Genomic DNA, 16,595 nt, shown 5'->3' on the forward strand with positions numbered 1-16,595 from the left:
CTCTACCACTTGAGCAATAGCACCACTTCCGGCTTTTTTCTTTTTGCTTATGTGGTGCTGAGGAATCAAACCCAAGGCCTCAGGCATGCAAGGCAAGCGCTCTACCACTGAGCCACCTTCCCAGCCCCATATTCTTGTTTTTTCTTGTGCCTAATCTCAACATTTTCTTTGAACACCAGAATCTGAAGAATAACTCTTTTCCAGTTATTTTTTATGTTCCATTTGCATGATCCATCCATCTCGATTCATATGTTAACACTGTCTGTACTACATTTTGGATATTATGGTTTAAAACTCCCAATATGGCTGAGAGCTAGGTGGCTATTTCCCTCAACTTACTCCCCTCTGTGCGTTAACTGCCTCTACTTAGGTGCTATCTGTGCTGGGCTCATTCTTACTTGGTAATTGTCCCATCGATATCGGAAATGATGATCTTGTCATTCCAGTTCCACAGGTAAATGGTTCCTGCACAGCGGCAAGTACCTTGATATTGAGTTGTAATACTAAACACAACATCATTGGGGCCATCATGGAGCTTTAGTTTTGCCTTTAGTAAAAAGCATAAGAACAAAGAAAACCGGTTGAAGACATACAGTTTGGGACAATCTATTTCAAATTTTATAAAATAATGTTTGAGGTGACCAACAAACACAAGGAAGGCTATTTCTTTGACATCAGCATTTAGCCCTGCTCGGTACTGAGAATGCTCATGGATGTCCAGAGGAAGCCACTGCTTGAGCAGTGTTATCGGCTTCCAAGGACTTTTCTAACCTCCCTAAAACAGCTCTGTCTACAACCTCCTGCTGAGCTCAAGAAAGCCATTCCATACCAAAAATAGGTCAAAATGAGAGGTGGTTAATAAATGAGAGATGGGAAATAAAAAACGAGAGGAAAATTTGTGTTTAAAATGTTATTTCTCTGTTGTCTTGAGTCCCAAAAGACAAGTAGTACAGTTCTGGCTTAAATGTAAGATTCACCAGGGAAGCCAAGCACTAGGAGCTCATGCCTATCACTCTTATCTACTTAGGAAGGCTGAGACCAAAAGATGGCAGTATGAAGCCAGCCCTGGCAGAAAGATCTATAAGACTGCATTTTTCAATTAACTATCAAAAATATTTTTCTAATTTGGGGAGGGGAAAGGAAAAAAAACAAAATGCTTAAAAATAGGGATACAGGTTGACCCACTGTAACAATGAAACGTACAAGACACTATGATAAAAACGAATGTTACAACTTTGGCTGTGAGGGGGGGGTAGTAGTTGGGGAAGGAAGGAATGGTAGGGGAAAAACAAAGGAGGAGGCAACAATGCTTGATAAAAAAGGTATTTATTACCTTCTCATGTAACTGTAATCCCTCTGTACAGTATTTTTACAATAAAAAGTATTAAAAAAAAAAGCTGGGCTGGAGGTATAACTCAAGAGGTTCAGCTGTGACCAAGAAAGCCAAAATCAGGAACTAGGGAAAATATTTTTTTTAAGATTAATTCCTTAGTTTATGTCTATAGACTGAAGAGCAGGTCTGGGTTGGATCAAAACCCATGTTCAGGTGATCTAAATGGCTGGAATGAATCATGAGGAGCAGGGATTTGCACTCTAGACAAGCATTTACGTGACCACACACCATGTACACTATGAGCAGTTGAGATTGGCAATTATTTACAATAAAGCCTACTGGATCCATAGGGATCAAATGAGACTCACAATCTGGTCTGAGGAGAGTCGGAGAGACTTCTTATATGAAGTCATGCTGCTGTGACTCAGGGTCTCTGTGGGGAGAGTATCCATTTTGATTGTTTCTTCCAGCTCCTGTGATCCCTCGTCACTGGATGTGTCATCCTCGGCCGGCCTATTCAACATCAAACCATGTTACTAAGAGACAACAGGGAGCCAAGTGTCCATGGCTCACGCAGGCTCCGAACTGTGATTCCCAGATCATTTCTTCCTGAATACTGTAGCTAGGATTACAGGCATGAATCACCAGTGTGTGGCAATAAGTTTTTAATTTAGGTTCAATAAAAAAAAAATGGCACATGCTAATAATCCACATTGAGAGGATGAGACAGGAGGATTCTAAGTTTAAGGCCAGCCTATGCTACATATTGAGAACTTGTCTAACCAGAAACCAAAAATCAAAAACCAACCATCCAAACAAAAAAGCAAAAAGAAGAAAGAGCAATAAAGGTATCCTCACCCTCTCTACGATGAAAGAGTTGGTTCTTCTCTAATTCTCCCATATCCAGTTTCTTATGCATATCCTTAACTAATGAGATCACCTCCTCTTCATGTCCTTATTGCCATACAACTAGTTATTTTGGTCTTGACCTGTTACATTCTGCTATGCCCAAGTGTCCACCTACTCTTGTTGGTAAGGGTATTTCAATTAGTACAAATAAAAGAAAATACTGTTTATGTCAATTTCCTGGGGAGATAATACAGGATTTGAACTTAGGGGTTTGTACTTGCTAAGCAGGGGCTGTATCACTTGAACCGTGACTCTAGCCCAGCCTATGCTGGGCTAATTAAAAGCTAACATTTCATCTCATACATTCCTCATATGAAGGTAAAGACATTCTTAATTTTAACTTAGGACAGACCAATACTAAGGTCTTTCTTGGACTTTTATATAAAGTATAACCTAATTCTCTTTCCAATAGAGATTCTATTTTATTTAAAATCTAGTTGTACACTCTTTAGAATCCTGCCAACTATTTGTCTTGCATATCTGACCTTGTCTACGCTATTGTGGATGGAATCATATTAATGAAGAGAATTAAAGGAAATTTTACAAAGTGTGCTCACTCATTTCCCCATGATTATCTCTATCAAGCAGCCCTGCCACCAGCTGGGAGAGCAGAACTTCACAGACAAATGCTCTGTAAGCTGGCTGGGCCCAAAGGAATAAGCAAACAGGCAAAGGTTTCTAACCAACTTGAATGTTTAAAAAAATGTTTCAGGATAAAAAGAAGATCAAGGTATAAAATACATTTTTTTGGTTGTTGTTGGTCATGGGGGCTTGAACTCTGGGATTGGGCGCTAACCCATAGCTCTTCAGCTCAAGACGAATGCTCTACTGCTTGAGCCACTTCCGGTTTTCTAGTGGTTTATTGGAGATAAGAGTCTCACAGGCTTTCCTGCCCGGGCTGGCTTTGAACAGTGATCCTCAGATCTCTGCCTCTTGAATAGCTAGAATTACAGGCATGAGCCACTGGTGCCCAGCTTAAAATGTTATTTTAAAAGAAGGTAAATACAACAGTTTGAATTTTACAAAATTAAGAACAAAGCTGTTAAGAATTTTCTTCAGAATTTTAATGAACCACTTCTCCATACTATTATGAACAATTGCATTAAAATAACCAGCCTTTGGGCTTGGATTACTAAAAGAAAGTTAGCAAGTGAAAGAGAACTAAAGCAGAGAGCATCAACTACAATGGGCACAAGAGCAACTTATCTCTGGGTCGGCCAGCTCTTCAGATTCCTTTCCATGTCTCCCTCTAGCCAGGGACAATAACCCTTAGCAGATCTAAGGTCCCATCCCCAAGTTCCACCTTCTTGTCACCACTTCCCCTGGCTCTGTGATGGGGGCCGGTTATTTATAAGTAGTGATGTATTTACTAGTAATATATTTTTTTTAAAGCAGTTGTCATGTGAGTGGTACTAATAAGCCACTTAATGTCCATCTGATATAGGAAAAAGATGTTTGTCACTTAAAATTAAACAAAACATTCAAGATCAGCCCAAGTACTCTGAGCCATGGTTAGGGCCTCACCTGGCACTGGCTGGCTCCTTAGTACTTGATTGCAGCTCACTGGTTGGTGGCATCTCCGATTTTCCTTCCTTGGCCTCTGGCAGCTAAAAAAAAAAAAAAAAGATAATGGCAATATGAAATGTTTACCCGATGGATAAGCCAAACTCACCAGCTTCCCTCTCTAGGAAAAATAAAACCTTCTGAACTCACAAAGACTTAAGAAACACACTCTGTCTACTTTGACCCAAAGGGTATAGCAGCAACTTGAGACAGAAGTGTTGTCATACAAAAAATGATCACTACAAAGCTAGTTAAGACATACTAGAAGAGCACCATTTCAGTCATAAAGTGTAATACAAGTGACCTAAAATGGTAAGGGTCTTGGAAGAGACATTGGAACAGAAGTGATCAATGCTGCCTGCTCCTTCTGGGAGTTATTCAGCATCTGCACAAGGGCAGGAAAAAGCAGAACACAATGATGTGGACATGAACTTGGCTTAGGCAACACTAATCTAATATGTGAAACTCACAGAGTAGTCTTTTTCAGAAGGCTTGAATCTACTTGATCTATTTGAGTAATACTGTTCTCTGGATAAGCCTGATCTACTGACACTTCATTTAAAGAGCAGATTCTAGTTATTTGCATGTGGAACTGTAGAGGACTATAAATTTTTGCTTTTATCTGAAAGGTAAAGCAAGGAAGAGGAAAGAGCATAGGTGCTACTGTCAAGACTCAAGGTCATCCCCAGCTCCATCCCTCACCAGTTATATGACTTTATAGAGCTCTATTATTTCTATGAGCCCAAGCTTCATTACTGTAAAATGGCAATTCAAATGTCTTTGGGGTTGAGCTGTAGAAAGTTGAGATATGAAACTACCTAGAACAGTACCTGCTTAAATGCTGTTAAAGCCAGGTGCCTGTGGCTCAAGCCTGTAATCCTAGCTACTCAGGAGGCTGAGATCTGATGATCTCGGTTCAAAGCCAGCCTGGGCAGGAAAGCGCATGAGACTCTTATCTCCAATTAACCACCAGAAAACTGGAAGTGGCACTGTGGCTCAAGTGGTAGAGCGCTCCGCTCACCTTGAACTGAAAAGTACAGGGTGAGCACCTAGGCCCAGAGTTCAACCCACACAACACACACACACACACACACTCTCTCTCTAATGCCACATAGAAGATAGCAGTAGCAGATATAGGCTGAACTGTTGTCTACCCATGGCATGTCTATGCCATGTGCTTTCTCTGCTATATTTCTTTTCTAATAAAAATTTTCTATCATCTTAAAAAAGCCCAGACCATACACAGCCCATTTTCTTGTACGTGGCTAACAAGTTGTTTGACTGAATGATTCACTTATTTTTAGTCCATAGCAAGGTTTGTTACCTGCTTGGTCATGCTTTCTCTCTTACGCCAAAACCACCAGCGACCAGATTTCTTTGGCATCTTGTCTTTAACCCAGGACTCAACTGTAGCCTGGAAATCAACCAACTTGGGTCAGTATGGGTGAGCTATTTGTTGTAAAGTACTCAATTCTTCACCTCCCAATTCTGACAGTGTTTTCAGTAAGAATCAAAGGACAACATCCTACTTTGGTGGCAGCAAAGGTCATGGAAGCTCTATGGTGTGAGTCTGGTAGTCTGGCTAGATAGGTCCTTTAGGTTAGGCAGATGGTTTCTTCTTGGCGGATAGATTACACATCTTGAGGTTTGGGCTTCTACTTGGAAGATGTAAGCCACAATCTGATACAACTACACTAATGGTCATGCTTCTGTTTCTTGCTGCTTCTTCCCATATTAATGAGAAGACAAACTTCTTTCATTCATTCAATTTTTCACTTAAAATTAGTAAAATCTCTGAGCTCTTCTATGGTGCTGGTATTGAAGGCCTCATGCATGTTAGACAAGCACTCTACCACTGAGCATCCTCCCAGCCTAAACCTTTGAATTGTTATATACCACCCAAAACTGGTATAGATATTTAATGAACGTGAAAGGGAAGAGTTTCCGCCCAACTAATAGACTAGATTTTTCGTACGGGACAATTTAAATAAGTATGTACAAGTGAGTTAAATTCTTTATATTAAATATTGCACTCAGACAAAATACTGGATAGTACCCAGCTTAAAAAAAAAAACCCAAGTACTATATTCTGTACTCAGGGCTTGGGTGCTGCCCTTGAGCTTTTTTGCTCTAGGCTGGTGCACTACCTTTCAAGAAGGCCTCAAATGTCAATCACTCACCTTAGGCAAACTCTTCTGGAATACTTGCAAACTAAGGATCATGGGAGCAGCCAAAGCCCAGTTATAGTAACTGTGAGAAACAAAAAATTATTCAAAATTATTACACAAGGATAGTGTGGGAGAGAAGTGAAGCAGGGTTGGGGAGGATGTGAAGGAATACAGGAAATGCAGAAAGAATGATTTGTTTACTCTTTTCAATAAAAAAATGACCAAGCTAGGTGCTGGTGGCTTATACCTGTAATTCTAGCTACTAAGGTAACTGAGCTCTGAGGATCCTGGTTTGAAACCAGCTCAGGGAAGAAAGTCTGTGAGAGTCTTGTTTCCAAGTAACCACCAAAAAGCCTTGGAAGTAGAGCTGTGGCTCAAGTGGTAGAGCACTAGCCTTAAGCAAAACAAGCTCAGAAATAGTGTCCAGGACCTGAGTTTAAGTCCCAGGACTGTTTTTTTTCCCCCCAAATCAACACCTAAATTTTCATTTTGAAAACTCTGCTTCAAGCCAAAAACCTCTCTGATAACAGAAGCATAAACAAAAGAGTAGTATTTCAATGTCTTATTAAATAACTTGAGGCTTTATTTTCACTTAAAAGTCGTTCAGAATTGGCTCCTTTATATAAGACAAATTTTTATACTTAAAAATAGCACCTTATTTAAAAAAAATCCCTTATATTCAACAATGATCAGGCAAGAACATTTACCGGTTATATATCCGTATTACAAGGTTAGGATTGTCTATAAGTCCAGGGTTTTCTGCAAATTCATGGTAAGTAATGATATGCTCCATAAATTTTTCTGCAATATAAAATAGTAATGATCAATTTGGTTAGAGATAATTATAATATTCTGCATCACTAGAATTGTAGGCTGAGGGCTGCCTCAAGTAGTACAGCATCTGACTAGCAAGCACAAGGCCCTGAGTTCAAAGCTCAGCACTACAAAAAAAAAAATGTAGGCTCAGTTGCTCACATCCCTCTCCCCCTTGGTCGTAATGGGGTTTGAACTCTGGGTTTTGCACTTACTAATCACTGTCACTTGAGCCACATCTCTGCCCTAAATTAAGCCCTTCTTAAACATACAAAAAACCAAATTGAACCCTAACATTTTTGTATTTATCAAGGTAAAATATCACACTTCATCCTCCCACCCCCAGCATACATAAGCAAGTGCTCTACCACTTAAATTATACCCCTGGCCCTGACAACACACTCTCCCTTTCTTGTAAAACATGAGTTCAAGGTATGAGACTCTTGTCTTATAGAAATGTATTCAATATCTTACTTTTATAAATGTAACCCCCCTGTTCATCACCTTTACAATAAATAAACAACAAAGCAAATAAGACAGAAGGCAAACAAATGAGATAAAGAAAGAGGCATAAAAGGGCTGGGAATGTGGTTTAGTGGTAAAATGCTTGCCTAGCATGCATGAAGCCCTAGGTTTGATTCCTCAGTACCACATAAACAGAAAGAGCCAGAAGTGGCACTGAGGATCAAGTGGTAGAGTGCTAGCCTTGGGCAAAAGTAGTTCAGGGACAGTGCCCAGGCTCTGAATTCAAGACCAGTACTGGTAAGGAAAAAAAGAGGCATAATATCTAGTAACCCCAAAGGGTGAAGTTTAGGAAAACAGTTCTAGGGCTCTGGCCACCCAATCTGACACATCACACCTTTAGTTCCTCTGAAGGGAAGAGAAGACATAGGATGATGTGAAAATGATGGTAGCAGTTATGAAAAGAAAACCTTTCTCAGAGGAAAATCATGGGCCATCAGCCAAAATAAGAAATGATTAAAGGTTTAGTTTAAAATAAAGGTAAATTAAAAAGGCTAAGGAATGTGAGACTCACCCACACACAGGTGCTCCATTACATACTTTAGGTATCTGACCACCTCTGCTAAGCTCCTTCCTTATTCTGTTGCAAGCTTTATTTACCTCGTGCTAACTCTCAAGTGGACTTCTATACTTTTTGCTAGAAAGACCATTTACTCAGTGGACAATCAATTTTATAACACTTTGGAACCTTATCATCAGGTCTAAGCCTAGTAATTTCCAGGAAAGCAGCTGGTCCCAGTCACACAAATATTCCAACAACTTTGCAGATGAAAAGATCAACACGGTGAAGTCTGACTTGACTGCTTAGCCAACAGGCCAGCAGAATTCTATTTCTTCGTTTGAAATCAGAGCCTTCAAGGTACTGTCCTCACCAAAATGTGGTCTAAAAGTCTAATTATTAGAAGAGTACTGATTTTATGAGAGTATCAGGCAGGAACTTAAACACCCTGAACTGGGTAAAGGCAAGTTTGAAATCACATAATGACACAGTGTGAACATGGCATGACTGTCCAGCATACCTTTAGAAATTTCTCCGTTCTCACTGAGGCCCCCACAAAGGGAGAGGGTGACATCCGGCAAGTCCATGGCAGAGTCCGAGAGGCATTCGGTGCCGCTGTCTGCCGCAGCACTGCCCACAGACTGAGGTGACTGGGAGCCAGAGAGTGTGTCAGACTCAGGCCACTGACGAGAGCCTGGGTCTGTTTCACTGCAAGCAGGGGAAAGAAAAAGTTGAAAAATATGTTTTATTACAAACTCTTATGTTTCTAGCTTACTGCATGATTTGCTGGGGGGCTCAAAGCAAACAGCAAACATCCCTTAAGAAGGAATGGACAGACAATAATGACCTAACTTTTTTGGGGGGGCCGGTCGTGGGGCCTGAACTCTGGGCCTGGGCGCTGTCTCTCAGCTCTTCAGCTCAAGGCTAGCACTCTACCACTTGAGCCACAGTGCTACTTCGGCTTTTTTTCTTTTTGCTTATGTGGTGCTGAGGAGTCAAACCCAGAGCCTCGTGCATGCAAGGCAAGTGCTCTACCACTGAGCCACCTTCCCAGCCCCAAGACCTAACTTTTTAAAGATAATATTTAGAAGCACATCATAAGCAACATTAGCAAGAAACTAAATTGTCCTTCTGAATAACTAACTGTGAATATAGTGAATACATCACAAAATCGCCACAGCCATTCATAATAATACAAACATTTAAATGTAGTCTTTTTAGTTTTAATGAAGGATACAAGTTTTAAGCATTATTCACTATTCCATGGTAAAAATGGCAGGGTAGTTAAAAAAATCTAACATTTAGAAACCTTTTGATCCTAACTTCCTAGAAAAAAATGGTATTATATACATCCTGTACAAAATTACTGTAATACAAGGCTGTATTCTTTAAAAATAAGGCTTTGCTAAATCATCTATACAAACAACTCCCTCTCCTCCCAGAAAACCCTCAAGAGACTACATCCATTTAGAATGGTCAGAACTAAGGGCCAGAACTAAAGATGAGATTATTCAGTGTTTTTCTTTTGGTAGTTAAGGAATAGAATTCAAATTATAGACGGTGACAACAATACCTTTTGTAATGAAACATAATAAGTCTGAGAGAAAAAGAACAAGGAAATGCCAATGTTTCTTATTTTGCACCTCAAAGTAAGTATTTAATATTACACTTGAGAAACTGCCCCAGAACTTTTTCTACAATTTTTTTTAAGTTACTGGGGTGTTGAACCTAGGGCTTCATATAAGCAGTGTACTACTGAGCTATATTTCAGACAAGAAACCATTGTTGTTTAATGTCTGAGTTAAAAAAATGAGATCTAATGTGTCCTTTTGAAAACAAAGCTGAATAATAGATATCAGGCAGCAAAGTATAGATATGTTTTAAGCAGAAAACAGCTTCAAACTAATGAGTTTAGATTTATAGAATTAGTAGCAATGCATTCTTATGCCCAAAATTAAGTATCATGGGTTGAGAGTATGTTCTGACATGGCAAAAAGCCAGTCCTGTTGATAATGCAGAAAATGATTAATGATAATGCAGAAAACTTGTGTAAGTGGAGTTAGAAAAGAAAGGTAGGTGGTAAAAGAGGAGAAGGTAGCTACATGTTCTTTCAACACCCATTGGTGCTATTTTTATTAGGCACATGGGTGGCCCCTTCTGTAGTTGGGCATGGCCACGTGACTGAGCTAGTGCTGGGTATAAGGTACACCCTTCCAGCAAGGTCTTTGTTATTTTTTCTGAATATTGGACTTCAAGGCCCTGAGGAGAGCAGAGTCTCAAATTAGAAGGGACCTGTATGTAGGCATGTCACCAAGGAAGGGACTGGAAAGATCTGCCAAGATCAAAAAATAAACTTTGATTGTGGAAATTCACTGTGATGTTGAGATTCATCAGTTATAGCAGGTGTCTCCCAACCAGTAACAATATCTGAACATAGACATGCCATCTGACTCAGTGTGATACCAAATCCACAGGAGTGACAGGACAGGACTTGTACTCAAATTTAGCTATAATTACAAATACTGGCCATTTAATAGTGAAGATAATATTACAATAAAACATATACTTAGCACATTAAGAGTCCATCTTATGACACCATTTCAGGAAATAGTTGGTAAGCTACAAGTTTAGTGAATAGGAAGTAGCTCTAACCAATTAAATTATAATAGAGTATACAAAGGTCCTATCATTTGACACTCTTCACTTGTTTATTATGTCAGTCGTGGGGCCTGAACTCTGGGCCTGGGCACTGTCCCTCTGCTCTTCAGATCAAGGCTAGCACTCTACCACTTGAGCCATAGCACCACTTCCGGCTTTTTTTGCTTATGTGGTGCTGAGGAATCGAACCCAGGGCCTCATGTATGCAAGGCAAGCACTCTACCACTGAGCCACCTTCCCAGCCCCTCACTTTTCATTTTTTTAAAAAGAGAATTTAAGAAATCTGTTATAAGAATGCCAGTATAAATAACCAAGGACTAGGAAATTAAGACAGCTTACATTTTAATTTTCCTAGTAGAAGAAAATAAAGCAGTTTCAATTTCTCACCTCGGAAAACCCTGATTATTTCAAATGAAGTATGTGTATACTTGAGATAAATCCTAAAAACAAAATCAAACTACTGTGCTGAGTCTTATCATAAATAGCTATTAAGTCATCATACTAAAAATAACATTTATGATTTTTCTAAATCCTGAATAATCAGTTTTATCTAAAAAGCAATCACTTTACACCTTTTCCTAAGACAAAATAACTGGAGTATTTTGGAGCTGCTCACCCAGAACAGAAAGCATACACTACCTTTTAGGGAAATAGAGAGCTGCAACTTCAGGTTCTAGAACCTTTAAGTCATCAAGGTAAATATCATCAGGGCCCTGGTGCTGGCTTCTCTTGTGGACACCTATTTTTATAGAAAAAAACATAACAGAAGTAAACAATTGTGTTGTTTTTCATTTATAATTCTGGAAGAAAAATAAAGGTTTCCAAATAGGATATACCATGATTTGAATAAAGTTTTATATTTAAAAGGTGTCAACTGTTTATCTTGTTGATTACCATCCAAGCCAATGAACCAAGTGTTCAATAATAATTCTAGCACCTACTTTACATTTAATGATGAAAGTTTAAAAAATTAAGGATAGGATAAACATGACCAAACTTGAGACTACTTGTATATACTTTCCATTACGGAAACTACCAGGCACAAGTGGCTATTGCACACTTAAATTGTCACTTGTTTAAATTATGTGAAATGCAGTAAAAATGATCTAAAATATAAATTTTAAATATAAGAAAGTATAAAAGCATGATTTTCTATAATTTTTTTAAAAAAATCTCAATTTTACATTCATTACATATTAAAATTCTAGAATTTTAGGTTTTATTTATTGCTTTGGGTAGAATATAGCCTAATAAACCCAAACCTAATTATACTTTTCAAAAGTAGCCATTAGAAGATTCAAAATTACATACATGGTACATATATTTCTATTGACAATGGTATGAAAGCTAATTGCCAGTTAAGAAAATATGAGCATTTCACTTTAGCAAAACAATCAGATGTATCTGGAATGTAAGAGCTTATCATGACATTGGATGAACTCTTTTAAAAAGTCCATTACAAAGGAGGATAGTAAGGAGAGAGGAGTAAAGGTACGTGAGAGGGAGAGACCAGGGAGGTTAGGTAAGAGTTCTTTTAAAAGAAATTGATGATTTCTGTACCCTTTGCTTTGATTTGGGGAAGGTAATGGAATCACACAAACAGTGGAACAAAAGGTGAATCAATTCAACACTGATAATCACTATCTCACTATACACTATGTTAGAAATGAACTTTACAACTTGGGGGTGAGGAGGGTTATAGGGGAAAAAGTGGAAAAAAATGAGAGGAAGTAACACCATTCAAAAAGAAATGTATGTACTACCCTTACTTAGGTAACTGTAACTTTTCTGTACATCACTTTTACCATAAAATTTAAATTAAAAGAAGAAAGAATGACATTTGTTAGGAAATGGAAAGACTTGGAAAACTGAAGTAAATCAAGCTAGATTTAGTTTATAAATTTTAATTTTTTTAGTTGCATGCCAGTGCATTAACTGTATTAACTGAAACACAGTAGATTCAAGGGAGATATCAAATATTGCAATTTTGTAGAAAGACAAAGTAAAAGCTCAGCAGGTACTCAAAGGGGTGGAGTAGGGTTAAGGTCAACGTGGTAGAGGAATGCAGTGAAGCGGGGGAAATGCAGAGAAGCATCCAATGTATATCCTACAAAATTAAGAAAAGTAAGGGACAGGATGGCTAGGGAAGGCTGAGTGAGAATGTTGAAAGGGGCGACATTGATTAAGATATATTGTATTCATAAGCTGCTTTGTTAAATGGCAACTCCTTTGTACAACTAACTAAAGAAAACAGTTCGCTTAATATCATCTTATCTGGTCATATGTACATAGCTTTTGACCTTTTCTGCTTGTTCCAGACATATACTAGTTATTGCAAATAACTAGCATAGTATGTCCCAAGATAGGGACGTAAGTGGTTTTTTTTCTTGCTATTGTTTCTAACTTATTTATAATGTACTATGTGATTTTTTTTGTTGCTTTGTATGTTCTTCCCCCACAGTAGAACCCCTGTTTTCACTGTATTTGATGTCGGTCTAATTTGGGGAGGGGAAGGGAAAAAACACAATGTTTAAATAGGGATACAGGTTGAGCCATTTAACAATGAGATGTATAAGACACTATGTTGAAAAACGAACTTTACAATTTAGGCAGGCAGAGGTGGGGGGTGGGGGGTAGTTTGTGAAAGTGGGAGGGAAGGGATGGTAGGGGAAAAACAAAGGAGGAGGTTACAATGCTCAATAAGAAATGTACTTATTACCTTGCTCATGTAACTGTAACCCCTCTGTACAGTATTTTTACAATAAAAATTATTAAAAATAAAATAAACTGATGAAAGGAATTGATAAAAAGATTAAAATACACTTATCACATTTGAGGAAATCTGAATTCTTCAAGATGGTAATGGTACTGTAGTTATATTTATTAACTCATGAGAACTGATTCATTTACTTTCTTAATAAATATTTCCAAAGACAGCCTAAGTGACAGGAGATAGTAGTCAGGAAGTTAAGCATACTACTCCACTGGAACTTGAAAGATTAAATGTGAAGACACTAAGAATCATAACAAAATGCAGAATAGGTCTTGACTGAGAAATATAAAGGTAGCAATCTCATATATAAACACTGAAAGAATTTACCATCCAAGTACTTCACCACTAATTAAACAATTACTACCTTTCTTCTTTGATGGTGAGTCTACTTTAGCTGCTGGCTTGGGTTCCGAGGGAGCCTCTGGTAGGGATGGGCTAGGAAGGTGGTCTGCATCTAACATAGATGAAATCCGAGGTGTCTCAAGAGGAGACTGGAGAAGTTCTGCATTTGTATCACTCATCTGCTTACACAAAGCTCTGGGTTTGGGTTTCACTATGGTACACACAGTGTCTTCCACATTAGCATCCTTTTCAACTTCTCTTACGAGACTGTCTTCACTGGGAATTACCCGAAAATGAGTATTTTCTGAAGGTGTAATTGTAGCTGTTCGTGGATGATAGTCGTATCTTTCTCTTTTGCTGACCTACAAACGTTAAATTGGTTAAAAATTAAACTGATTTCAAAAGGTATTTATGACACTTAAGCTAGTAAACATGTTCATTTCATTAACCTATTTCAAGTGAAACAGTTCCTAATTGGCAAGAAGTAATAATTTCAATTTGTTCAATGATATGATATAACTGTTCTACTATGAAGATTTAAATATTAAAGACTAGAAATATGACAATTTTAGATGTCAAGAGGTAGAAAATATTCGTTTTTTTTTTTTTTTTTTTTGGGTCCAGTCATAGGGCCTGAACTCTGGGCCTGGGCGCTATCCTTCAGCTATTCAGCTCAAGGCTAGCGCTCTACCACTTGAGCTACAGCGCCACTTCTGGCTTTTTTTGCTTATGTGGTGCTGAGGAATCGAACCCAGGGCCTCAGGCATGCAAGGCAAGCGCTCTACCACTGAGCTACCTTCCCAGCCCCAGAAAATATTCGTTTTGAGGGAAACAAGGCACATAAAATTTAACAAGGATCTGTTAAAACAAAGTAGGAAGTTCAGGAAGTGGTGCTGTGGCTCAAGTGGTAGAGTGCTAGCCTTGAGCTGAAGAGCTGAGGGACAGTGCCCAGGCCCAGTTCAGGCCTCACGACCAACCAAAATAAAAAAAAAAGTAGGAAATCCAAACCAGATAAAAAAAACATAAGCAGTTTGTCTTAACTAAATTCAATAAGAGAATCTATACATTTTTTCCTTTCAAGAAATATTATCTTTATATAATTTAAAAATTCAGTATGGTAAGTTTATTTTTGGTGCATACAGAATTTTCTTACAGTAATTAGCAATCAACATTATTTGCTAATGAGAAACAAAAAGTACTGTTGTGTTGCTTCTGTTAGAAATACAAATTACCAACATTTTAACTTTGTTTTGTATTAGGACCACAGGAGGGCGCACGATGGTGTGAGTACTACGGTCTGTGAAATTAGTTAGAAGCTGCTTCTTTTACTTAGTGATGGGAGACTCCATGGGTCTTAATCAGACACATCCACAGGCTACAGGGTAAACCTTATACCTTAGTGGACTCTGGAAATCCGCCCCACGTCCATTCCATGTGTGACTCAGATCTGAGCAGACTCTCGGCAGGTTTCACCTCCAACTCGGAATCACTCTTAGGACATAGAGCCTGGGAATAGGTGCTGCAAACACAAGGACAAAGAAGAACAAAGCCTTTAGTTTTGTGAGCATGACAGATAAACAGAAAAAAAAAATACATGCTATTGAAGGGAACACCAGTTACTTCTTCCATTTGAGTTTTGCCAACTAATGTTTACTGAGGATTTATTAGGTCCTCAGTAAATACTATTATATCCATTCTTTCCTTTGCTTTTCTCTCTGGACCTTAATGAGAAAGGCATTTTTATAAGGGAAGAAATGCACAAAAGGTAGTTTAAATTAATAGCTATCTGGCTCCATGTTCAACTACAGTATCAAAACCCAGACAAAGCAGCAGCTAATACATGAAGATTTGAGAACAGAACAAACATTATGACATGTTTTTTCACAGACATAGTCAACAGTTGCCACTAAGTGACTAGAATTTTAGTATGGTAGATGAGCAAATTCTGTGCTGCCTAAGACCTACACTTGATGACAATGTTAGAGGTCGGATCAAATTTAGGAACAAAACAATTATTGACAGAAACAGTTCATATTGATTAAAACTTCAGCAAACACTCACAAACTCTACTACTATTTAAGATATGCGTGTTGCTATTGAATAACAGAAAATTTATTATGTCCTTCCTCTTTCCTTTAAGAAAACAATTTTCAAAGATTTTTTTTACCTCTCTAATGGGGACCAATCTCCATCAGATAAGGGGTAGTGATCTCCAGAATGGAAGAGGGAAGGCTCTTTATATTCTTCTTCCTTTAAGGGAGCATTTGTAGATCCTCTGAAAGGAAAAACTCAAAGTCAGAAACAATAATGATACTCCACAAATCAGACAAACTACCTGAATACAGACTATCTGTTAAAACACAGGAATAATCATGTGTATGTTAGCAGAGAGCTCAGTAACTTGACCTATAGTCAAGACAGATTTACAGTTGCTGAAGTTCATTGTTACTGTGCACAAAGCACTTCAACCCACAGATGTTCTTTTACATTATATCTTCAAGTTTGCCCTCATTGTACAAGTCAACATTTCCCCAATTGCTAAGGATAGTTGCATGGATATATACAATCACCAAAATTTACTAAATTCCACCTGTCAATATTGTTGTAAGTTATACTTTAATCAGCAGAAAGCTAAAATACTGAATTACTAACGTAAGAGTAACTTTAATCTATAATTGGTATTAAGAGATAAATGTGGTTTACTAAGTACCATGAGCAAAGATCACTTATGATAACAATATATTTATCAGCAACTTTAACAGTATTACTCAGTAAATTTCACTGTGGCTAATAATTGACATTTGAATTTGACACGAAACATCCCTCGTAAAATAAACACTTCATAAAAGATGACTGATATAGGAGGACAAAGGCGGGGTGCCTATAAGCTCCAGACCACCGCATTACATACCACAAAAGAACCTGTGAGGTCCTAAAAGCCAATACTGATCAAGAGATGAAGAATGTAGCCTCTAGGCAAAAGATGCACTCTATGACAAGTCTTAAGCTTCATGA

At 38.1% G+C, this 16,595-nt stretch overlaps 1 protein-coding gene across 4 annotated transcripts in view; it reads right to left on the reverse strand.

Annotated features, from left to right (window-relative positions):
• Positions 1–16,595, reverse strand: part of Lpin2 (lipin 2) — a 104,709-nt gene that overhangs the window by 7,813 nt on the left and 80,301 nt on the right. For all 4 annotated transcript variants that reach the window (XM_013027171.1, XM_013027173.1, XM_013027170.1 and 1 more), the window contains 11 exons: positions 15,748–15,855; positions 14,976–15,099; positions 13,603–13,942; positions 11,105–11,204; positions 8,328–8,515; positions 6,681–6,774; positions 5,986–6,055; positions 5,130–5,219; positions 3,767–3,849; positions 1,702–1,846; positions 399–547 (listed from right to left, as the gene is read on the reverse strand). In XM_013027171.1, coding sequence (XP_012882625.1) covers positions 399–547; positions 1,702–1,846; positions 3,767–3,849; positions 5,130–5,219; positions 5,986–6,055; positions 6,681–6,774; positions 8,328–8,515; positions 11,105–11,204; positions 13,603–13,942; positions 14,976–15,099; positions 15,748–15,855 — 1,491 coding nt within the window. The remainder of the gene's footprint in view (positions 1–398; positions 548–1,701; positions 1,847–3,766; positions 3,850–5,129; positions 5,220–5,985; positions 6,056–6,680; positions 6,775–8,327; positions 8,516–11,104; positions 11,205–13,602; positions 13,943–14,975; positions 15,100–15,747; positions 15,856–16,595) is intronic.

The sequence above is a fragment of the Dipodomys ordii genome, unplaced genomic scaffold (assembly GCF_000151885.1).
Source record: "Dipodomys ordii isolate 6190 unplaced genomic scaffold, Dord_2.0 Scaffold100, whole genome shotgun sequence".
Lineage (NCBI taxonomy): Eukaryota > Metazoa > Chordata > Mammalia > Rodentia > Heteromyidae > Dipodomys > Dipodomys ordii.